The sequence below is a fragment of the Macrotis lagotis genome, chromosome 4 (assembly GCF_037893015.1).
Source record: "Macrotis lagotis isolate mMagLag1 chromosome 4, bilby.v1.9.chrom.fasta, whole genome shotgun sequence".
Lineage (NCBI taxonomy): Eukaryota > Metazoa > Chordata > Mammalia > Peramelemorphia > Peramelidae > Macrotis > Macrotis lagotis.
In genome coordinates, this window is record NC_133661.1 from 256,188,688 (window position 1) to 256,211,684 (window position 22,997).

At 38.2% G+C, this 22,997-nt stretch overlaps 1 protein-coding gene across 5 annotated transcripts in view; it reads right to left on the reverse strand.

The window, feature by feature from the left end:
* Positions 1-22,997, reverse strand: part of SLC8A3 (solute carrier family 8 member A3) — a 219,298-nt gene that overhangs the window by 170,207 nt on the left and 26,094 nt on the right. For 4 of the 5 annotated variants that reach the window (XM_074235838.1, XM_074235836.1, XM_074235839.1 and 1 more), the window contains exon 2: positions 1,371-3,216. In XM_074235838.1, coding sequence (XP_074091939.1) covers positions 1,371-3,154 — 1,784 coding nt within the window. In that variant the 5' untranslated portion in view covers positions 3,155-3,216. Of the gene's footprint in view, positions 1-1,370; positions 3,217-22,997 lie in introns of those variants that run through there. The other variant, XM_074235840.1, reaches the window with a different exon arrangement.

A 22,997-nucleotide genomic window follows, 5' to 3' on the forward strand; every position in this document is an offset into this window, starting at 1 on the left:
CTAAACAGAAGTATCCTCAGCTTATTTATTACTATTAATAGTAACATTATAATTTAAATGACAAAGGGATTAGGAGAAGTTCATATTGATATTTGAGCACAAATGAAAAGATTCAGGGAAAGATATAGTCTTAGAAGTTTTAAAGAGAAGCCCGAAAGATCCTGAACACATATAGATATATATTAACTTGTTCAGCAAACCATGGAATACTGAAACTAGTCATCTCTGATAACATTGATAGTAGGAACTATAAGCAGTTAGATACTCCATTTTTGTTATACAAGTTAATGTTTTGTGACTTGCTATGTATACAACAAGGAATTAACAAAAGGATCAGCAGAGAAAAATTCCTGGTTCCCTCTTTCCTCTACTGTTTCCTTCCTAGGGAAAAATCTGTCCTAATATTATTCTAATAAGATATAGTCTCAAGAATCATCAGTATACACTATTGGAACAGTTTGGCTAATGGTATTTTGTTTTGATTGAACTAAACTGAGTAAGTCTCTTTACTTTCTTCCAACCTGCTCCTATGTAAAATGGGCAGAATGTAAATGAACTGTGTAAAATGGGTAATGTTCTTCTATGAAAAAGGCCATACAAAGAATTAATTTTCTTTATGATAAGACATAATAGGATGTTATTCAAATGAAAACTATTATTGAAAAGGATGAACACACAGGTTTCAGGGGAAACATCCTTTCATTTCCTAGGGGCTTTCTAATCCTTTATCTGGTACTCAACCTGGGGGATGGACCCTGGCTTCTTCCAGGTACCTCTAGTACAAGAGTAAATGAGCCATTTTAGTCAGATTGGACATGTCAGGAATCAATAGGATAGTTTGTCTGCATGTCAAAAAGACCACTTTGGCTTCTAAATTTTGAACTAACCAGTCATGTCTGGAGAGAATAAGAGTACAATTGAGATCCAAAATAATTCCAGTAAGAGTTCATTATCAGCTAAAAGTAAAATTGGCCAGATGTTCCTGTCAGTGGCTTGAAATGGCCAAAAGTTTAGTCTCTAAAGTCTCAGAAACCCGAAAGCATGAGGCCAGAAAATGTCTCTTGCTTCATAACAATTCCCCAAAATCTTGCATCATAACTGCTTTTATTCCCTCTTTTAACTACTATAGCTTTAAATAGATCCTGCCATAGGATTCCCTGTCCAGGAAATAAAAAGAATTAAGGTAGGAATTTAGGAGAGCTTAGAAGGGGAGAACAGCTCAGAAGTGTCTGATGACCTTGTACACCTGTGATGGAGCCAAAGAAAGAAGTTAACACATTCATGAAAAACATTTGTAAAGAGTATTCCTGAATGAAGGAGGAAATGGAGAGGGTCTGTGGGGGGAAGAAAGATAGAAAGAAATTACTTACACAGTTTCATCATTCTTGAATTCCAACTCCCCATAGGTGTCTTCAAAGTCCTCACCACCACCCTTGGCTGTCCCTTCCACTGTCCTAAAGGGGATGATAACTGTGCCCCTGGCACCTGATGTCCGGAGGACCTTGACCTCCATGACACCAATGCTCTCACTGACATGAATGACATCACACTCAAAAGTGAAGATGCCTGCATGATCATCATCCAGAATGGTGACTGTAGCCACAGAGGGAGAGGACAGCACAGCTCTCGGCAAAGGAAGGTTGTTGATTGTGCCAGGGGGTAGTCCTTCATCTGGTTGCTCTTCCACTATGCGAACATTGCTGAGCCTTACAAAGAAATGTTCATCCTCCTCAAAGATGTCATCATCAATAATGCCAACAGAAAATTCCTTTTGGGTTTCTCCTGGCTTCAGGACCACTGTGCCTTCTGTGAACTCATAATCAGCCCCAGCATTGGCAGAACCATCTTCTGTCTTGTAGTCTACATACATGGTCTTAGAGGTATCACCCCCTTTCCGTACCACAGTCAAGAGGACAGCTCCACAATTCTCCAGGCACTGGTAGGAGCATGGGTCAAAAAAAACTTTGGACACAAAATCCTCAGGCTCATCAGTATGCACCTCACCCATACTGGAGGATTTCTTGGCTTGTTCTGCTGCATGTTTCTTCAGGATGTTGCCTGCTCCAGTCATCATACGAGTGGCTTGAATCCGGTAGAAGGCTCGGCTCTTCTGTTGATGGGAAAGGGCATAGTAGTTGGCCATTTCCACCAGTTGGTCCAGATCCTTTTCTGGGTGCTTTTGTTTCAGGTCCTTGAGGATCCGAATCATTTCTCTGCGAGATTCATCCACTTCTTTCCCTTCCATTGTTACCAGATTCCCATCTAGGAAGTGAGAATTCATCATCTTTCCATCCATCTCAATGCCTTTGGGATGGTCACCCTCTGTCTCTATGATGATACCTCGGTGCTTGTCTGTACGGTATTTTTTGTGCATGTATTTGTAGAAGAGTAGTCGTCTGTCTGCCATCCAGGCCAGGAGGACACATATGGGAAAGAAGAAGAGCGTGAGCAGGCCCTCCCACACCTGAACCACACCTGGTGAAAACACTGCCAGAATCATGTATAGCCAGATGTAGGCAAAGATGCTCCATGCAGCAGTAATAAAAAAGACCCGAAGGTGTTTGATCTTCCGGGTCTCCCCATCAGGGATCACATAGACACAAATGCCTATGATGATGAACATATTGAAGGCTGCACTGCCTACGATGGTAGAAGGCCCTAGGTCTCCAGCAATGAACCCATGACCACAGACCTCAATCAGAGACAGGAGAATCTCTGGGGCAGAAGAACCCAGAGCCATCAAGGTCAGATTGGAGACAGTTTCATTCCAGACCCGAATAGTAGTTGTACTGGTCTCTCCATTAGGCTTCTTGATGGTCACCTCTCTCTCCTGAGAAGTGATGACCTCAATTGATGCCATGAAGCGGTCAGCAATGATGGATACCCCAAGAAACATGTAGATTAGGGCCACAAAATAAACGATGACCCTGGCAATCTTATCCCCCAGGGATGGGTTCTCTGGGTACCAGATAGGCAAAATGACACCCTCCTTACAGTCCGATGACCCTGAGCAGGATTCATTGTTCTGCCCCGTATTCTCCACATCCCCTGCTGTGCTAGCCTCTGCCCGAAGACCATTGAGGAAGAGTGCAAAAGTAACCAACCCAAAGTGAAGGAAGGCAGAGGTGAGGGGCCGTAACTTTGACCACGCCATACACAAGATTTAGCTGCTGGCTTTTACCACAGCAGCAGGGGTCCTCCTGTTGAGCCAGGAACCTGAAATGGAATAGAACAAAAATGGCATTAAAGGGCATGAGATAAGGGGGACAGCAAGAGGCAAGTTTTCACCAAGCTGCTTTGAAGGTTCACCCTCAAGAGCCAGATTGGGCTAACATATGGAATAATCTCTCACTTGGAAAAATAGATGTGTCACCAGTCAATCTGTAACAAAATAGCTACTCTGCCCTCAGGACTATCTAGATGAGGTTTAATTGAAGAATAATAAAAAGAAATGAAAATCCTGGAAAATAAGGGATGCCCCTAGCCCTTTATCTCTCTCCCAGCCTTCAATCAGAAGCAATGTGCTATTGTGGAAAGAATAATGGTCTTGGAGTCAAAAGATACTTGGGTTTGAAAAAGCTATAAAATGTACTAGCTTGAATGATTAGCAATTCACAGAACCATAGAATTTAGAAATGAAAGTTATATTAACAATCATCTAGCAATTAGGGGTTCGTAACTTGAAGTTCATGAATTTGGTAGAAAGATTTTTGAACATCCTGATAACTATTTCTATAGAACTCTTTTCCATTGTAATTCTATGAATTTTATTTTTTGTATATAAAAGCATTAGGCTATGAAAGGGTACATAATTTTCTCCAGATGCCCTCAACAACTCTCTCAATTTGCAGATGGGTAAAATGAGACCCAGAGATGTTAAATGATCGGTCCATGATTATACAGGAAGTCAGCAATAAAGCCAAGATTGAAGTCAGATCTTTGAAATTTGAGGATAGTTCTTATTCTACTACCTCAGATTACTTTTCCTCTCTGACTCTCAGTTCCTACTATGTAAAATAATATTTCTGATTCCTAACTCATAAAGCTATTGTGGGAAACCTCTCCATAAACTTTAAAATGTTAACTCATTATAAGTAATGTTATTTCTTCCTCTATAAAATGGGGATAGTTGCTACATACCCAAAGTTGTTCATAAGGTACTATGGAAACTGCAATATTAATTATTATTTCAAATAAATTTTATACAATATGACATTATATTAATCATAATCACAGGTGGCAAAAAAGTCATCATGAAATTAAACCATTTTAGCAATATTGCCCAGCCTCAGAATTTCCAGCATAATACTGTTCATTTGTTTTCTTATTTGGCCAAAATGATAATAATAACTAGCATTTACACAATGCTTTAAGATTTGCAAAGGACTTTACAAAATACCATTTCATTTGATCCTACAGATAAGAAAACTAAGTTAGAAACTAAAGGACTTGCAATGGTTGCCCGGTTAAGATGTCTACAATAAGAGGCCAGATTTGATCTCAAATCTTCCTTAACTCTGGTCCAACATTCTACACAATACATCACCCAGCTTCCTTATTAGTATCATTTCACTACATTCATTTCTTCCCCTCCTCAATTTTTCTGATATAAGTTATTTGTGTTCATGTCTCATCCTTAGCTCTACCTCTTCTATCAAAAGTAAGGGCCCTGAGGGTAGAATTTGTTTCTTTGAATCTTCAAATACCGACCCAGTTCTTTCTTTCTTTCTCTTTCTTTCTTTCTTTCTTTCTTTCTCTTTCTTTCTTTCTTTATCTTGGGGTTTTGGGGTTTTTTTTGGCAAGGCAATGGGGTTAAGTGACCTGCCCAAGGTCACAAAGCTAGGTAAATAATAAGTATCTGAAGTCACATTTGAACACAGGTCCTCCTGACTCCAGGGCCAGTGCTTTATCCACTGTGCCACCTAGCTGCCCCAAAAGTGACTTTCTGACCCAGTCCTTTAAACAGAGTAGCAAATATTTGTTAAATGGACATAAACATAAACTAGTAGCAAATCTAAATCCAAGAAAGGAGCAACTGATAATATTCCATCTCCTGATATTAGTAAAATAGGACACACACACACCCCCCCCCAGCTAATAAAATAGGACAGTTTTGAATGGTGCCTCCAACCTTATCTCAGAAACCCTGGTTGTTTGGTGTCTTGTTTCCCTTTATGATAAAAATTAGAGTATTTTCAACCTGGATCATAGAGATAAAATACTGCTTAAATGTACACGTGTATCTGAATTGGGCAAAGACTTGTATCAGATCACTTCTGGGCTCTTCCAAAGCATATGTAAGAATTCCCAGTTCAGTTAACATTACTGATAGGCAGCTAAGTGGCACAGTGAATAGAATGCCAGGCCAAGAGTCAGGAAGTCTCATCTTCCTGAGTTCAAATTTGGCCTCAGACACTTAGCTGTGTGACCCTGGGCAAATCACTGAAACCTATCTGCTTCAGTTTCCTCATCTGGTGGATGAGCTGCAGACAGAAATGCCAAACCACTCCAATAGCTTTGCCAAGAAAACCACAAAATGAATCAGAAAGAGTTGAATGAGACTGAAATGACTGAAAAATAAAACAACATTACTGATTACAATAAGGAACAGTCATCTTTTTATTCTTCTGGTTATCTTTTGCTGTTATATCACCTTTAATTCCCAGACTATCCCTTCCTATACCTAGAGGTATGTTCCTTATATTCCTCATAATTATATTCCTTAAAATAAGAATGAAACAAAAGAGGGGAAAGAAAAAAATTAAGCTAAGTCCAACTAACCAACATATTAATTAAATCCAAGTGTACGTAATGTCCACATCTATAGCTCTCTATCTTTTCAAAGAAAGGAGAGAAAGTTCAATTATTCTTACCAACTCTGACAAATACAGAATTAAGGGGAGCTGGGTTTGATTTCTAGCTTATTCCTCCACTGTGACTAAAGGGAAACATTTCACCTCTCTAAGATTTCTCCCCATCTTTGCAACATGAACCACAAGCTGCCCTCCCTCTCAGATATCAATAAAAATTCTTACAAAATCTATATGTTGTCCTGAGCTCATGTGAATGAAGAAAAAAATCTCATGGAAAGAATATTGGCCTAAGAGTGAAGAAGCCTAGATTTCACTTCTGATTCTGTAGTAACTAGAGTGAATTTTGGGTAGATGCCTTTATCTCTATCATTCCCAGTTATCTATAAAATGAAAAGAGTGCACTAAGGTCATTTCCAAAGTCCAAAATTTTGTGATTCAATGATTTTAGTGATAGATTTGTGAAGGAGAAAGGGGCCAAAGAAGGGACTTTCAGCAGAGATTGTATGGCAGATATATTCTAACACCAATCCCCTCCTATTGGCATATAGACAATGGTATTAGAGTCTCCTCTGGGAAAACTGCTTCATCCCTACTACTTAGCTGAACTGTGCCACTGTTTTAAAAAAGTAACCAAAATCTTGACTCTAAAAATAAAGTATTTAAAAATAAAAGGGCTAGTTTACATAATGTTTGTTTATAACCTGCATATTCTTTTTTTCCATGCCTATACAGAGATAGTGAGATAGAGTGAACAGAAAACCAGTCTCAAAACCAAAAAGAGCTGGGTATGAGCTGGCTTTATGACCCTGGGCAAGGGCATCTCCTATTCTGCTTTTTTTTAGACTACCATCTAAGGATTTAAGTTGCCAAGAAGGTGCTGACCTATACTGGTAATAGGAACTTCCTGATATACCAATGAAATCAAAGGTAGATCTATCTCTTCATCTCCTATCCATATAATTAACATATTGTTTATCTTAGTCAAAATACTCAGAAATTCCTTCAACTCCTGCTCATTTTTGCATTCAAGAAGTTATTCTGAGTTTATTGTGTGACTGATTGATGATATTAATGACGATATTAATGATGATAATAATGATGATGTCCCAAGTTTTAAGATAGGCCCTTAGCAAATAAAGAAAAACAATATTATACCTTCCTTCAAAAAGCTTCCAGGAGAAAGTAACATATAGGTAGACAAGCAAAGGCAGAATGTATATCAAGCAAATCCAAAGTATAAATCTGGCATCTCTCTCTGTCAAGGGAAAATGCATTCTGAGGATGAAGTTCTGCCAGCTAGGATAAAAATTCTTCAGTTGTCATGAAGTATGTTTTAAAGAGTAATTGTGACTTAAAGAAATAGGTTGACCTTCCTTTGCTCTAAAGTAAAAGTTCTTAATAATATTTTACTGGGCCTAAGAACTTGAAGGGGGAAAAATACATCTTTATCAAGTGAAATATTTCTTTCAATTATTGATGTAGGTAACAAAACGTTATTCTGAGGTGTCCATAGCCTTCACCAGACTGCCAAAGAGGACAATGACACAAAAATGATTAAGAATCTCTACTCCCCACCCCCAAAAAAAGAATCTCTCTACTCTAGGCAGATTTCAGAAAAATCTGGAAAGATTTACAGAACTGATGCTGAGTGAAATGAGCAAAACCAGGAGAACACTGTATACAGTAGCAGCCACATTGTGTGATAATTAGCTTTTCCCAGTAATATAATAATCCAAAACAATTCCAAAAGACTCATGGTGGAAAACATCATCCACATCAAAACAAAGAACTATAGAGTCTGAATACAGACCAAAGAATAATAGTCTTACTTTTTTTGGTTTTTTTCTTTCTTATGGTTTTTCCCTTTTGTTTTGATTCTTCTTTTACAACATGACTAATGTGGAAATACATTTAACATAATTGTACATTTATAACCTATATCATATTGCTTGCTGTCTTGGGGGGGGGGAGGGAAAAAATTTGGAATTAAAAAAAGTGTTGAAAACTTTCTTTACGTGTAATTAGAAAAAATAAAATGCTATTAGGTGCAACCAAAAAAAGAACCTCTGCTCAAAGGATGTTTTCAGAAAGACTTATATGAACTGATACAAAGAGAAGTGAGCAGAACCAGAACACTAAACAGAGTAATAACAACATTCTGCATTCTCAGCAATACAGTGGTCCAAGACAATTCCAAAGGACTCATGATGAAAAAAGTTATCCACATAAGGAGAAAGAATTTCTGGGAGTTCAAATACAGATTGAAGTATTTTTTTTTATTTTTATTTTTTTACTTTTCTGGGGTGGGTTTTTTTTGGTCTGTACTTTTTTCACAACATGGCTAATATGGAAATATACTCTGCATGACTCCACATACAATTTGCTTGCCTTCTCAATGAGTGGGGAGGGGAAGGAGGAAGAAAGAGAATTTGGAATTCAAAAATTTTTAAATGAATGTTAAAAAACCATTTTTACACTGAACTGGAAAAAATAAAATATTAAAGACATTCAAAGAAAAAGGAACCCTGGGTATAGAGAGAGAACTTGTGAATAAAAGTTGCAAAAGAGAGGACAATGACTGACACAATATACAGAGTAGAAGGAAATGGAAGAAAATAAACTCTCTGTCCAATTGGTTGGAATTTTTGTCCTGCCTTGGAGATCTGGAGTTGTGATAGAGAGTATATTGATTTTTTATTTTTAAATAAAGCATAATTTTCCAAAGTAGGGCAAGCTCATGAATTCAGTCATTTTTTCCTAGGTAAAGTGGGTTCAATAACTTCTGCCATCCAGTGGATGAGGGAAAAGAAACCACTTTGATATTATGGTTCTTTCTCCCATTGTTCTCGCCTATATATGCCACAGAGACTTGTTCCCTCATCAGGATGGACCCAAGAACTGTGATTGGAGAGTAGAGCATACCCAGTGGGATCAGGGAACAAAAGGAAAGCAGCTAATGATGACCACATTCTAAGAACTCAGGCCTGAAGAATGGGAGCAAAAATTTTACCACTTCTCTCCTACAATAATAGCCCAACAGACAAGATTTTTGCCTAACAATTCCTTATATATAGCTAAAAAAAAGTACTGGGGATGAGGGGGGATCATTATCAGAATAATCCTCTTACAGGAGATAGCAAATGTCCCTGTTCTTTTCATTACACCACAGTTCTCTAAGATATAGACATGGTTTGTGGGTGGCACTCCCTAACTCCTTGAAAAGCATCTATCCTTCGAAATCAGTCTTTGGTATCTACACAGCTATTATTCCCCTCCACCTCCACCCCATACCTCCACTTAAAGAGACAGCTTTATAGACTGGTGTTCATGGAGAAATAGAAGGCATAAAAATAGATACTAGTTTGGGGTTTGTGTCCCAAAGTTCATCCCCAATCCCTGCTGGCAGAGAGACTCCCAAATGTTTCTCAGGTTGTAGAAAGAAGCTTGAGCAGAAAAATCTCATGAGACTTTAATTCTCCCAGACAGGAATTTAAGACATAATGTAGTTGGGACATAGATTTTTGATTCAATATAAAGGACTTTCTAACAATGAGAGTTGTTAAAAAAAAATGTAACAAGTGGTATTATAAGATAGAAAGTTCCTTGTCAGGAGGAATTCATGCAGTTACTAGATAACTATTTGTCAGATCTGCTATAGAGAAAATTCTTGTTCAAATACAGATTGGATTAGATTGACAGTTCTTACATGTGGTCTAGGGACCTTGAGAGGTTTTGGGACCTTTACAAAGGTCTACAGGTCAAGCCTATTTTCATAACATCTTAACATTTTCATTTTCAATATATATAGTCCACACTACATATATATATATATATATATATGGTATATATGTTTCATATATATATATATATATATATATATATATATATATATATATACAGAGAGAGAGAGAGTTCACAAAAGGAAGGGAGGGAGGGAAGGAGGGAGGGAGGAGGGAAGGCGGAAAGGAAGAATTTATTCAAGACCTACTCTGTGTTTCTAGATCTATGCTAAGTGCTCTGGAGAAGAAAGTAAGGCTGTCCTCCCTCACTTAAATCCAATTTACTTGCATGTCATGGTATCATGGTCCTCTTCAAGAACAAAGGTCAAAGTAGTTATGTGTTTCACAAATAGTAGCTTATTTGATTCTCAGAACAATCCTGGCAAGGTAAGCCCTATTATTATCCTTATTTTATAGTTGGGAAAACTGAGGCAGAGATTAAGCAACATCCTCAGGGTCACACAGATAATATCTGAAGTTGTATTTGAACTTTAGTCTTCCTGATTCTAGCCCAGCACTCTATATACTGCACTACCCAGCTATCTCATGACTGATGGTTGAGAACAGACCTACAATTGAGATTTCTTCCTTTCATACATAACTTCTGAGAGAAGACACATAGGAAGAGCCAGACACTCTGTATACACTCTCTACTTTAACTAAATATCTCTAAGGTCCCACTGTGATCAGCATCCCTGCTCTGACCAGCAAATTAGTATCCAAGACCCATGGTCTCCATAGGGAGCTAAATGGTCTAAATCTTCAATTCATTTCTAAGGTAACATTCCCCAATCAAAAAATTAAGTTCTCCTCCTTTGCCAGAGATATCCCTCTGTATATCACCATCCTGCCCCTCCACAGTCCCCCTTCACTGACTGGCATCTTGCCAAGCATTCTGGGATTGCCTAGGAAAACCAAGGAGCTGAGTTATGCAACCAACCCGGGCTGCACTGCAGCTAAACTGAGAGGCAGAGTTGTATCCTGGCTCAGCTCAGAATGGGGTCCAAACACACACTGCCAGCAGAGCATGCCCATGAGACAGCTTATAGAGCAAGCTGCAGGCAGATAAAAGTCTCCCAAACATTCTGTTTCCTTTCTGGCAACTTCAGAACAGATGCTACTAAATAGACCCCAAATCTGGAATTGAAAAAAGCAAGAGGGGAGGGGGGATAAAATCTATTTTTTAATTCATAAAAACATTTACAGAAGTACCTTCTCAAACGTCTTTTATTTAAATGTAGATATGATTTAGGGGCAAAGTGTAACCTTCACCTGCTGGGAAGCTCAATCCAATAGTACAGAATGAGTTCATAAGAATGGAGAGCAAATCTTGTGAAGATCAGAAAGTACAGTACAATACACCCATCACTTCTCACTGTCCTATTTTGGCAAAATGAAAAGTGAATAATCATGGCAAAGGTTGAAATGGTAATTCAACCATTACTTTCCCCCAGATTTTATCATCTCAGGTATATTTTTAGTAACATGGAGACTTTTTTTTAAAGCACTGCTTTTCAAAGTGATATAATACTGGATATTGAGAATAAACGACTATTGAGTCAGTTAGTGGGTGGATCTGAGAAATATCACTTGTTGACTGTTTACCATAAGTAGAAGGGAATATATCTGAATAGTCCATATAATTTCATTATAAGAGGCTTTCCAGTTTATTGGAAATAACATTGGACTTGGAGATAGTAGAGCTTGGAGTTGATATTTGAATGTCTACTTTATTGAGGAGCTATGAGACCTTGAATAGCTTATTTAATTGTCTCAGTTTCCCCATCAGTAAAATACTTGCCCTGCTGACCTGACAAGGTTGTTTTGTGGACAAATAAAGCACTATGCAAAAATTAGAGACTATTATTCTCAAGATCAAACAAGAAGAAAAGTTACCAAGCCAGCCAACCACTCAATATCATGGCTAAGGAAGGGCAAGATGTGCTATATCTTTACTTGTGCAAAGAGGGGATTCCTGTTTTGAATGGGAAGTAAATGTATATTTTAAATGTGTTATGTGTGCTAGAGGAAAAAAAGTAAGCAGACTAGCCAGATGGGTCAGGCCATTGGCAGTGCCTTTTATGCAGGTCTCCCAAGAACCAATCCAAAAGCACATCAGTAGAGACTTCAAGTTTATTACTATCTCATGGTTGGTTAGTAGCTTCAGGACCATTAGGATCATTAGAAATTGGCCTGTTTGTCATTCCTATCATAAGCGAGCTCAGCAAATGGATTGGTCACAGGGGCCTGGACAGTTCTTCCAGGGAAACACAATTGAAATGAGATTTTTGTCTTTTAAGATCCCACCCATCAAGTGACTGATGGAGCACAAAGCAACAGGAATTTAGGGAGCCAATTGAGTGGAAGAGAGTGAACCCAGGATCTAGGACTACTGTACTTTTTATTGTGCTTTATTGGCTGATTCACAGCACAATGGCAAGTGGACTACTGGAACTGGGTAGGCCTTGGTTTCCCCATCTATGTCTGAGAATGACAATGATACCACTCACAGGATCACTGTAAAGACCTTACTTTAAGTTTCTCTTCTACTCTTTTCCAGCTTTCTTTCCTAATCCCCAGTATCCCAGTACTCCAGTTTACCTTAAGTATCTAATTCAATTCAATTTATAAAACACTTATTGTTCCTGTTCAGTTATTTTAGTCATGGTTGACTCTACATGACCCCATTTGGGGTTTTCTTGGCAAAGATATTGCAATGGTTTGCCATTTCCTTTGCCAGCTCATTTAAGAGATAAAGTCATTTAAGAGATGAGGAAACTGAGGCAAATAGGGTTAAGGGACTTGTCCAGGATCACATAGCTATTTAGGTGCCTGAGGTTGGATTTGAAGTGAGTTTAAGCCCTGTACTCTCTCCACTGTGCCTCCTAGCTTCCCCAAAATTTATCAAACACCTACCATGTGGCAGATCCTGTACAAAACATGGTGGCTACAAAGACAAGAATAAAATAAACAATCCCTGTCTATAAGGAGTTTGCATTCTTTCAGAGGGAAATGACAAGTAAACAGATGAATAAATACAAATTATTTAAAACATAATAGTGGGTGGCACTAGCAGTTGAGAGTAAAGGCCTCTTATAGGAGATAGAAGGGAATTAGGGATTCCAAAAAGAATAAAGAGGGAAAGTGTTCCAGGAATTCAAATCAGCCTATGCAAAAACATGGAGGTGGGAATACCCTTGAGGGGAAGGGAGGAAAAGTAAGTGGGTTCAATGTGATGGAGGGGGGGGGAGTCACATATAATCAGCCTAGAGAGATAGGTCAGAAGCAGAAAGATAATTTGGCTTTAAGCACCAAGTAACCTAGAAGTAATAGGGAAATCCAAAGCTTCTCAGGTTGGGAAATGGCAAAATCAAATCTGTGCTTTGTTGTTGTTTTTCAGTTGCATCTGACATTTTGTAACCTCACTTGGAGGTTTTCTTTTCAGTGATATCAGCACTTTATCATTTCCATCTCCAAATTATTTTACAGATGAGGGAAACAGGATTAAATGACTTCCCCAGGATCACACAGCTAGTAAACTTCTAAGGTCAGTCTTGAACTCAGAATGATGAATCTCCAGATCTCATATTCTGTCCACTGCAAGACCCAGCTGCTCAATCTATGGTTTAGGAATATCAATTTGACTATTATATAGATAAAAGAATGGAGAGGAGAAAGGCTGGAAGCAAGGAGAGAAGGCTGTTACAATAGTTGAGATGTTGGGGGCGGCTAGGTGGTGTAGTTAAAGCACCGGCCTTGGAGTCAGGAGTCCCTGGGTTCAAATCCCATCTCAGACACTTAATAATTACCTAGCTGTGTGGCCTTGGGCAAGTCACTTGACCCCATTTGCCTTGCAAAAACCTACAATAGTTGAGGTGAAAGAGATGATGAGCCCTTCATTTAGAAGTATTGTGGTGTGAAAGGAGAGAAAAGGATGGATGCAAAAAATGCCATGAAAATCAGATTGAATAAGGAAAGGGAGAAAGGCCGACAAATTGAGGGTTACTCCAAGGTTGCAAAGCAGGTGATATTCCCTGACAGAAATAGGGAAATGAGGCAAAGGAGTGTTTAGAGGGAAAGATAATGAGGCTGATTAGGTATGCCGAGTCTGAGATACTACTAGGACATCAGATGAAGGTATCCCAGCAAACTACTAACTGTGTGACCCTGGACAAGACAATACACCCTGTTTGCCTCAGTTTCTTTATCTGCCAATGAACTGAAGAAGGAAATGGCAAACTACTCCAGTATCTTTGCCAAGAAAACCCCAAATGGAATCACATAGAGTTGGATATGATTAAAACAAATGAACAGCAACAAAAAAAAAAATGTTTTGTGAAAAGAACACTAGTGGGGCAGCTAGGTGGTGCAGTGGATAGAGCACCAGCCCTGGCGTCAGGAGTACCTGAGTTCAAATCTGGCCTCAGACACTTAATAATTACCTAGCTGTGTGGCCTTGGGCAAGTCACTTAACCCCATTTGCCTTGCAAAATCGAAAGAAAGAAAGAAAGAAAGAAAGAAAGAAAGAAAGAAAGAAAGAAAGAAAGAAAGAAAGAAAGAATGAACGAACACTAGCTCCAGAGTTCAAATCTAACCTCTAACATTTACTACCAACATGACTTTGGGCAACTAATTTAATCTTCCTTGGTTTACTCATCTGTAAAGCAAGGCACTTGGACCAGAACAGCCTCTGAGGTTCCTTCTAACTCTACAGGGACAATCCTAATTAGAGATGCAGGTCAGGAGAGGAAATGAATTCCAATGTGTAGTTTTAGAATTACCTGCTTAGAAATGATAACTGAACCTAGAAGAACTAATGAAATCACAAAAATAGTCTAGAGACAAGAAGGCCAAAGACAGAGCCCTGATGCATACCCATATCTGGGGTCAGGATATGGGTTAGGTTTGCAAAGGAGACTAAAAAGAATAAGTCAAATGGGTCAGAGGAGAACCAAGCAGTTTCACAAAATTGAGGGAGGACTGACAACTCCAAAAGCTGCAGAAAAGGCAAGAAGGATGAGGACTGAGAAAAGAAGAATCTGGATTTCTAACACTTAAGTATGAGTGGATTTAATATATTAATTTCTCCCAACGGTATGATTAACACAAAAGAATGAATCTCTAATGCTGAAGTTTCAAGATATCAGTATACTTGGTTATTATACCTAAGCATAAAAAGCTAGTTCTAAAAGTGACTAATTAAAATGATGGACTTTTTCGGGTGAAAGAAAATTAAATCACGTTCAAGGCTGAGTAGTAGGCAAGGCCAGGATTAGAATGCTTGGCCCTAAATTTTATTTATTTTATTTTTAATATATGAGATAAAAAAGTATTTCTATAACACAATATAACATGATATAATTTTTTTAAATGATTACAGATGAGGGGCAGCCAGGTGGCACAGTGGAAAGAGCACTGGCCCTGAAGTCAGGAGTACCTGAGTTCAAATCTGACCTCAGACACTTAATAATTACCTAGCTGTGTGGCCTTGGGCAAGCCACTTAACTCCATTTGCCTTGGGAAAAAAACCCTAAAAAAAAAAGATTACAGATGAAACTGCAAATCTATTATGTACAATTTGCTATTCCATTTAAATAAATAATAAATATGTCATGTAAATTTATTTTTAATCTATTACTCAGTCCTTTTTCATATATATGTGTATATATATATATATATATATATATATATATATATATTATATATCTTTGCCTTTCCTTTTCCCTCCCCTCAAATAATGTTTTTCTCTTATTGCTTTCTTTGCTTCTTATTGCTTTTCTCTGCTGAGGTCACAAATCTGGTGTCAGCCTCAGGATTATCTCAAACCCCTCCTCTTTGATCTCAGTCAAAGCAAATCATACTAAAAAGAAGATTCTTCCTATCTAATTTCAGCAATGGCAAAGGCTAGGAGGGAAAGAGAGAAGGGAGATGAAATTCAAGTATTGAAACCATTAGAAAAAGACCAATCTAGGCCATTAACAAAAAGTAAGGCTTTGTAGAGATCAAAATAGGTAAAGCAACATTGTTTGCAATAACAAAGAACTGGAAGAATATGGAATGTTTATGATGGGTGACTAACTAAAGAAATTGTAGTACATGGTTATAATGGAATATTACTGTGCCATAAAGAAATGATGATATGATGAATTCAGAGAAATATAAAAAGATTTATATGAACTGAAGCACTGTGAAGTAAGGGAAAACAAGATACCAATGACAAAACAAGAAATGGAAAGAATAACAAAAGAACCAAAATGAAATGTTGCAAAACCTTACAGTCAAAGCTTAGCCCCAAAGAAAATACATGAGGGGGGCAGTAAAGTGGTACAGTGGATAGAGCACTGGGTCTGAAATTAAGAGTTCAAATCCAGCCTCAGACACACCTAGCTATGTGACCTTGGGTAAATCACTTAATCCCTTGCTCTTTTGCAAAGTCAGGGTCCACAGCTAAGGAACATTATCTATTACATCAGACATATTCAGGCATTCATTAATTTTTCTGTATTTTTCCTCCTCTTCAATTTATTTTTTTTGTCCTAGCTTATATGATGAATGGCATTTTAAATGAGAGGAGGAAGGGAAAATACAAGGGAAAATGTAGGTGATATAAAAATATTATCAATAAAACTTATTAAAGAAAAAGATTAATAGAAATTCTTTAGCTAAAATTTATGACCTGGCTTGTATAGGTACTATTTATTTATGAATTAAAAAATGCTTCTTCCTTTCCTGGTCCCACACCAGCTCCCCCCAACCCCTTTCTGATGATCCTTGGTGTTTTCCTAACCCCTGCACAGCCCTAAAACATTGCTGCTCCAAAATTATTAGCAAAGCCTTGTAATTTCCCAAGGATCACTGTTAATGTTAGCTCCCTGTTTTCCATAGATAGAAGAGTTCAGACTCAGAGACCACATTTTGATGAAAAGTTACTTATGGAAACTGTGGTCACAATTATCCCTTGGGGGGGGGGGTGCAGCTAGGTGGTGCAGTGAATAAAATGCAAGACCTGCTCTCAGACATTGCTAGTTGTATGACCCTGGGCAAGTCACTTAATCCTCTTTGCCTCAATTTCCTCATCTGTAAAATGAGCTGGAAAAAGAAATGACAAACCACTCCAGTATCCTTGCCAAGAAAATCCCAAATGGGGTCACAAAGAGTCGGAGCTAACAAACAACTAGACAAATTATTCTTCTTTAGTAGTGACATCCAGTAGAAGCTTTACAAAGGGCTGAGCTGGAGCATGCCAGTTGATTAAAATTAATTGCTAAAGATCTGATGAATTCTGGGTAAGTAAAGATCCAGGGTCCTTTATGCTCTTATCTAACTAAATAAAGGATGAAAAGACAAGATAAACCACATAGACAACAAAGCATAGATCATTGTTGTTTTGTCCTTCATTCTCAAAGAGGACATGACATAAGGGAGGTGATACCATGACATACAAGTAAATTGGATTTAAGTGAGTCACCAACATTAGTTTTACTTCCAAAGCCAAACAGAACCAGTGGTCATTTATGGATCAACAAGGCATAGAAGGAGGGTGGTGAATAGCCAGTCAAGTGTAAATAATCTTAAACTTGAGAGTTGAGAAGAGCTCTTGAGAAGTAGGAACCTATAACAGGAAGATTGGCAGTGGGATGGGAGACGAGGTGATATTCTGTCTGAACTGCGAAGTGGAAATTAAAAGAAACCAATAGAAGTCATTTTTGCTGAGGGGTCTGGAAAATCTAGACAAAATGAACATTTTGAGCATGAAACATTATATAAAACAGGGAGGCAGAAAAGAAGAAAAATCTGAGTCAAGAGTGAGCTGAATTTAAGTGATTCTATAGAGAAGACTTCTTAACCAAAGGAATTTTGAGGTACTCAAGGTACTTAAAACAGAAGCCCACGTCAGTTCTACGTGGGAGCTCTGTAGGGGAAGAGAGAAACAAACAATCTAACAGAGACAAAGATAAAGAAACAGAGAGGCAGAAAGACAGAAAGAAAGAGAGAGACAGACAGAGAATTCCAGTTCTATTCACTGAACTACCTAGCTGCCCCATGTGTAAGTATGCACTTATAATATACATATAATATACATGAGTATATGTGGAGTATGCTGTCTCCCCAAATAGAATATGAACTCTTTGAGGGTAGAAAATGGTTTTGTCTTTTTTTATATTACCCAGGCTTTTGCTCAGAGTCTGTTAAATAGTAAGCTTATTGGAATTTAATTGACTTGTCAATGCTTTGCACTTAAGTGTGCTCAAAAATTTTTTTGCTAAATTGAATTTTAAATCTGCATACCAACTTAGCATATGTGTCAGACTTCCTTTCCTCTTTCCCCCCAAAATTTCTACTTTTAATAACTAACTTCTCCTTATTGCTGAGAATAAAGTCTAGTTACTCTTTACCACTTTTTGACAGGTGAAATTATCATTAATTTCACAAAATTATTACTAATTTCAAATGAGCCAAAAATTTATCAACCACTCTGCTTTGAGAAAAGAAGAGCCCCAGATGATAGACAGATGACTGCAGTACCTCTTGTTTCTTCATTCCTCTCACTCAGATTTGTTCTCTGTTTTCCATATACTACATTGATTTCCCCTTTCTGCTCAGGTGGAGTGTAGAATATTCTAATGACAATACTACTCCTATTTTTGACTCCACTGATTGAAATATAGTGGGAAAAAGACCTTTTCTTGGTAATTCTAGTAGATGAGTTCAACTCTCAGATCTACTATTTGCTACCTATGCGACCTTGGACTTAATCTTCCAAGATTGGGTTTCTTCATCTTTAAACAATTTTAAACTCTAAAGTCTCTTCCTCTAAAGCTATGATTCTATAATGCTAGACCATTTTCACCCACTTTCATTTCTTCACATTCCACACATTAGATTTCCTCACATAAGTATGTTGATTTCTTCAGCTGTAAAATGGAAATAATTGTAGTACTATAACTCAGTATTAGTTGTGAAGATCAAACTAGAGAATATTTGTAAAAAGCCCCAAAGGCTGCTAGGTGGCACAGTGGCTAGAGCACTAGACCTGGAGTCAGGAAGACCTGAATTCAAATTTGACTTCAGACACCTACTTAGCTCTAAGATCCTAGGAAAGTCCCTTAATCCTGATTGCATCCCCCACCCCGCCCCCCAAAAACAACTGAGATAGAGGAAAAACCTCTCTATTATCTTTGAAAATGAGATAGAGAAAAACCACTCTATTATCTTTGACAAGAAAACTCCCTGGACATGAAGTCATGCAGAGAGAGACATGGCTAAACAAAACAAACAAAAAAAAATCACTTAACAAAGTCCCAGGTACTTCTTGTAATCACTTCTTCCTTTTTTCCCTTCTATACCCATTTAAATTGAATTGGCATAAGGGGGTTTGTAGTCTTCAGGCTTGAATAAGTCTTTCAAACTCTCTGTCATGTCCTAGATATATGCAATGGGAAGGCAACTCTCAATTCTTTTATCATTAATGAGCCATTAATGGGTCATGGTCAACTTGAAAGAACTCTAATGGAAGGCCACAGGAATCTGCCTTTTTCCCCCAGAGAAGTAAATAAAGGTATAGATGGCATCATTATTATATTTGTAGATGCCACAAAGCTTAGTTAGCATGTTGAATTGACAGAGACAACAGGCTAAAGTGTTAGACTAAAATATAATACCCAGGGGAAGTGGAAAAGACAGGGAGAAAGCATCTTCAAATCTTTCTGTTTTGTCCCTACTATCCTGTCCTGCTCAATTCAGTTTCCTTCAAGTCTTCCTCACTCTTTTGCCCATTGTACCATTCCCAAAGTACCCTTCCTTCTTTCTCCCTTTCTCTCCTTTTTTAAGATAAAAAAGTAATTCCAAATTCAACTATTTGTAAAAAAAAAAAATAAAAGAAGACATTCCCTATATGCCTTATAGGTACAAAGAGTTCAAATCTGGCCTCAGACACTTAATAATTACCTAGCTGTGTGGCCTTGGGCAAGCCACTTAACCCCATTTGCCTTGCAAAAGCCTAAAAAAATGACTGGATAAAGAAAAATTTTGAGTTTAAATTTTAAAAAGAAATACAATTAGAATAAATGTTAAGGTTTTCACTTGAATCTTTAAAAAAGAAACCTTTCATAATATGGAAGGTATGATTCAAAGGAAGGAAGAAGAAAGGAAAGAAGGGAGGGAAAAGGGAAGGAGGGAGGGAATAAGGGGAGGAGGAAGGAAGGGAGGGAGGGAGGAAGGAAAACCCATTTAGAGGTTTTCATGAACAATATGAGCAAAAGTGTAATATAGTATAAAAGCAAATATGTGAGGCACAGTGTCCAAGGAGGGAGGTGGTGGTTCCCTGGTCAGACCACACCTGGAGTACCATGGATTGAGTTCCAGTTCTGGCTGCCACATTTTCAGAAGGACATTGGTAAGCTGGAGGACATCCAGAAAAGAGCAACCAAGTTAGTGAAGGGCATCAAAATCATGTCATATGCTTACCCTGGAGAAGAAATGATTCAGGATTAGCTGTCTTCAAGTATTTGAAGCTGTCATGTAAAAAAGGGATTTGATTTGTTCTCCCTGACCTCAGAGCTCAGAGAAATGAGTGGAAGTTATGAAGTATTCAATTTAGGATCCATGTAAGAAAAAACTTCATTTCACACTGCGGGATACGGACATAAACTTAAAAAAAAATCTTATACATAGCAAGTACATGGTTTCATGAACAATCTGCTTTTTTTCCCATTTATTGTATATTAAATGTTTGTATTTCTTGATGATTAAGTTCATAATGAGAATTTGTTTTAGAAAAACATAATTAGAGTCGTACAAAAGTCAAATGGAAATAGTAGGTCTCCCCCTTATGAGAGGTCCCTAAGTGAAGGATAAATGACCACTTATTAGTGATAGCCTAGAAAGAGAGCTACTGACCTGGCATCTACAGACCTTCTCCATTCCAGGGGGCTCATGATCTTAGTTGGGGGGGGCAGGGAATTACATTTTCTTTGATAATCTCTACTCAAAATTTAGCTTTTCCTTCAATCATTTAAAAATAGGTTTTTGTTGAATTCATTAGAATATCAAAGAAGTCCATAATACATACACACAAACAAATAAAGGGAACCTTGATCTAAGGGGAATTCTCAGTCTGAAATGGATTGGATTTTGAGGTCACTTTCAAATCTGAGATTCTGATTATTTCTTTTTTTGTACTCTGATCAGTCTTCATTGATATTGTGAAGCCACTATTATGAGCTAAAACAACTGACCTGCAAGTTTATTGCTGAGGCCAGGTATAGACAGAGAAACCCAAGGAGGCAGCCCTTCATTCCCAAGAAACACTTCAAGGCTTTAGGTAGTGAAGAAATTATGAAAGCAATCAGCTTGAGAGAACAATCCCTTCTTTATATCCCCAAGTCCAGTAACTCCTTTGTGGCCATAAGACAAAGGGTCTCTAGACATCAATCTACTTAAAGGTCATTCTGTCACTCAAAGGAGAACCATTTAATTAAAGGGGGATTGGAGAGAGGAGAATGATAGCAGAAGCAAAGATTCATCTTAGATATTGGAAGATGAAACAGAATTCCTTTAAACTCTCTAGTTTCTGCTTAAGGAGAAATTTCCTCCTTGACCCAGTTATTGTAACTACAAACGTCTCTCTCCTCCCACCCCATAAATCCTATGGATTAACTCAGTTTTGTGTTTCTAGAACAGTACTCAACAGCCATATTCTCCTTTAGTCCAGAAGCTAGACATAATCCATCTGGATTGTGGACTACTGGACCCTGAAGAAAGGAGTTTATATAAATGGAGACTCGTGTAGAGAGATGAGCAAGAGATAGTACGACCCCAGCAAGCCCAGTTCCTCCTCTCCACCACAAAAAGAATAGTGAGATAGAAACCGCCTGGTTCTATAGTGAACATTACATTGTGATCTCGAAAGGCCAAATAAACAAGATACACATCCTCAACTCAGGGAAGAGTGAGAACAGGGCTCAATATTCTTCCATTGGAAGACCAGCATCTCTTAAAAATCTAGAGGTCTGTGAGGTTTGAACACACCATGCTGAGGGTGTTGTCTAGTTGTCTAGTCAAAGACCATCAACATAATAAGCCCGCGGGAGCAATCATGAAGGCTCACAGACTCCTGAGGAACAGGGCATTCCTAGAGCATGCCTCAGTGGTCCTCACCAATAAGTAACAGAGAGAACAGAGGAGATAAAACAGGTTAATTTAAGTCAAAAGTTCAGGTTTGCAATGAAAAGTTTTATTTTCCTGCAATGATCTAATTCATTTCTCTCTCTCTCTCTCTCTCTCTCTCTCTCTCTCTCTCTCTCTCTCTCTCTCTCTCTCTCTCTCTATCTATCTATCTCTGGAGCTCTGGAGCTCTGGAGCTTTGGAGCTTGGAGGTTATATAGTATCATCCCTACATTTTGCAAGGAAATAGACCCAGGTAGAAGAGTGGCAAAGGAGGCTTTTTTAGGAACCTTTAGGAAGAATGTGTCTGATCTAAAAAACTGAGATGCTTCAGAATGACTCCATTACCAGGGAATTGAACAAAAAGGAAATTAGAGAAATGAAAAGGAAAGATAGGATAAGGAAGTTATTGCCAGATTAAATCATACCTTGAATATCTTTACAGAGTTGTGGGACATAAGAATCTTCAAATACCCCCTTTCTTAGTCTCATCATAATGGAGAAGGGTGTTTGACTCCAAGATGATGGGGGGTGAGGGCAAATAGCAAGGGCAAGAACTTCTGTTCTATCCCCTACCCAGGAGTGAAGGCCAGTCCTACAAAGTGGTTCCTAGTAGACTTTCAGCTGGGTCCAGAGACAACCTTCTGTTTGTTTCTCCTCACATTTAGAGAAAAGATTTGAGAAATGGCTGAGTGGTGGGGTCCTGCCCATGCTAATAATTTGACTCAATCTTGGGACTTTTGGAACTATCCCAGAGTGAAATCAAATCCCTAAAGAGGGATAAGAACAGAAACAGCTCCAGGGCAGCCAGGAGCAGTACCAGAACAAATAACTATTTGTTTCACTTTGATGCCAGACTTCCATGCTCTACACAATACTCCTGAGATTCAGTCTAATTCATTCTCAGGAGCAATGAGAATAATCTCTTCCCCATCAAAGAAATTTTACTTGTAATTAAGATTGTTTGGTGTTCAGTCATTTCTCAGAAATGATGTTGGATGTCCCTTAGCTGGCCCTTTCTCACATCTGGTATATCTACCTTCCAATTCCGAACATGGTCATGCTTTTCTCCCTAATAAACTTATCCCAGCCTTTTCCTAGACTCCCTATCATCATCACTTTTCCATACAATCACAGAGCCCAAGGGCTGAAAGGGACCTCAGAAGTCATCAAATTCTATTTATTCCTGAAGTAAGATTCCCCTCTACAAAATCCCTAGCAAATGGTCCTCATGGTTAAA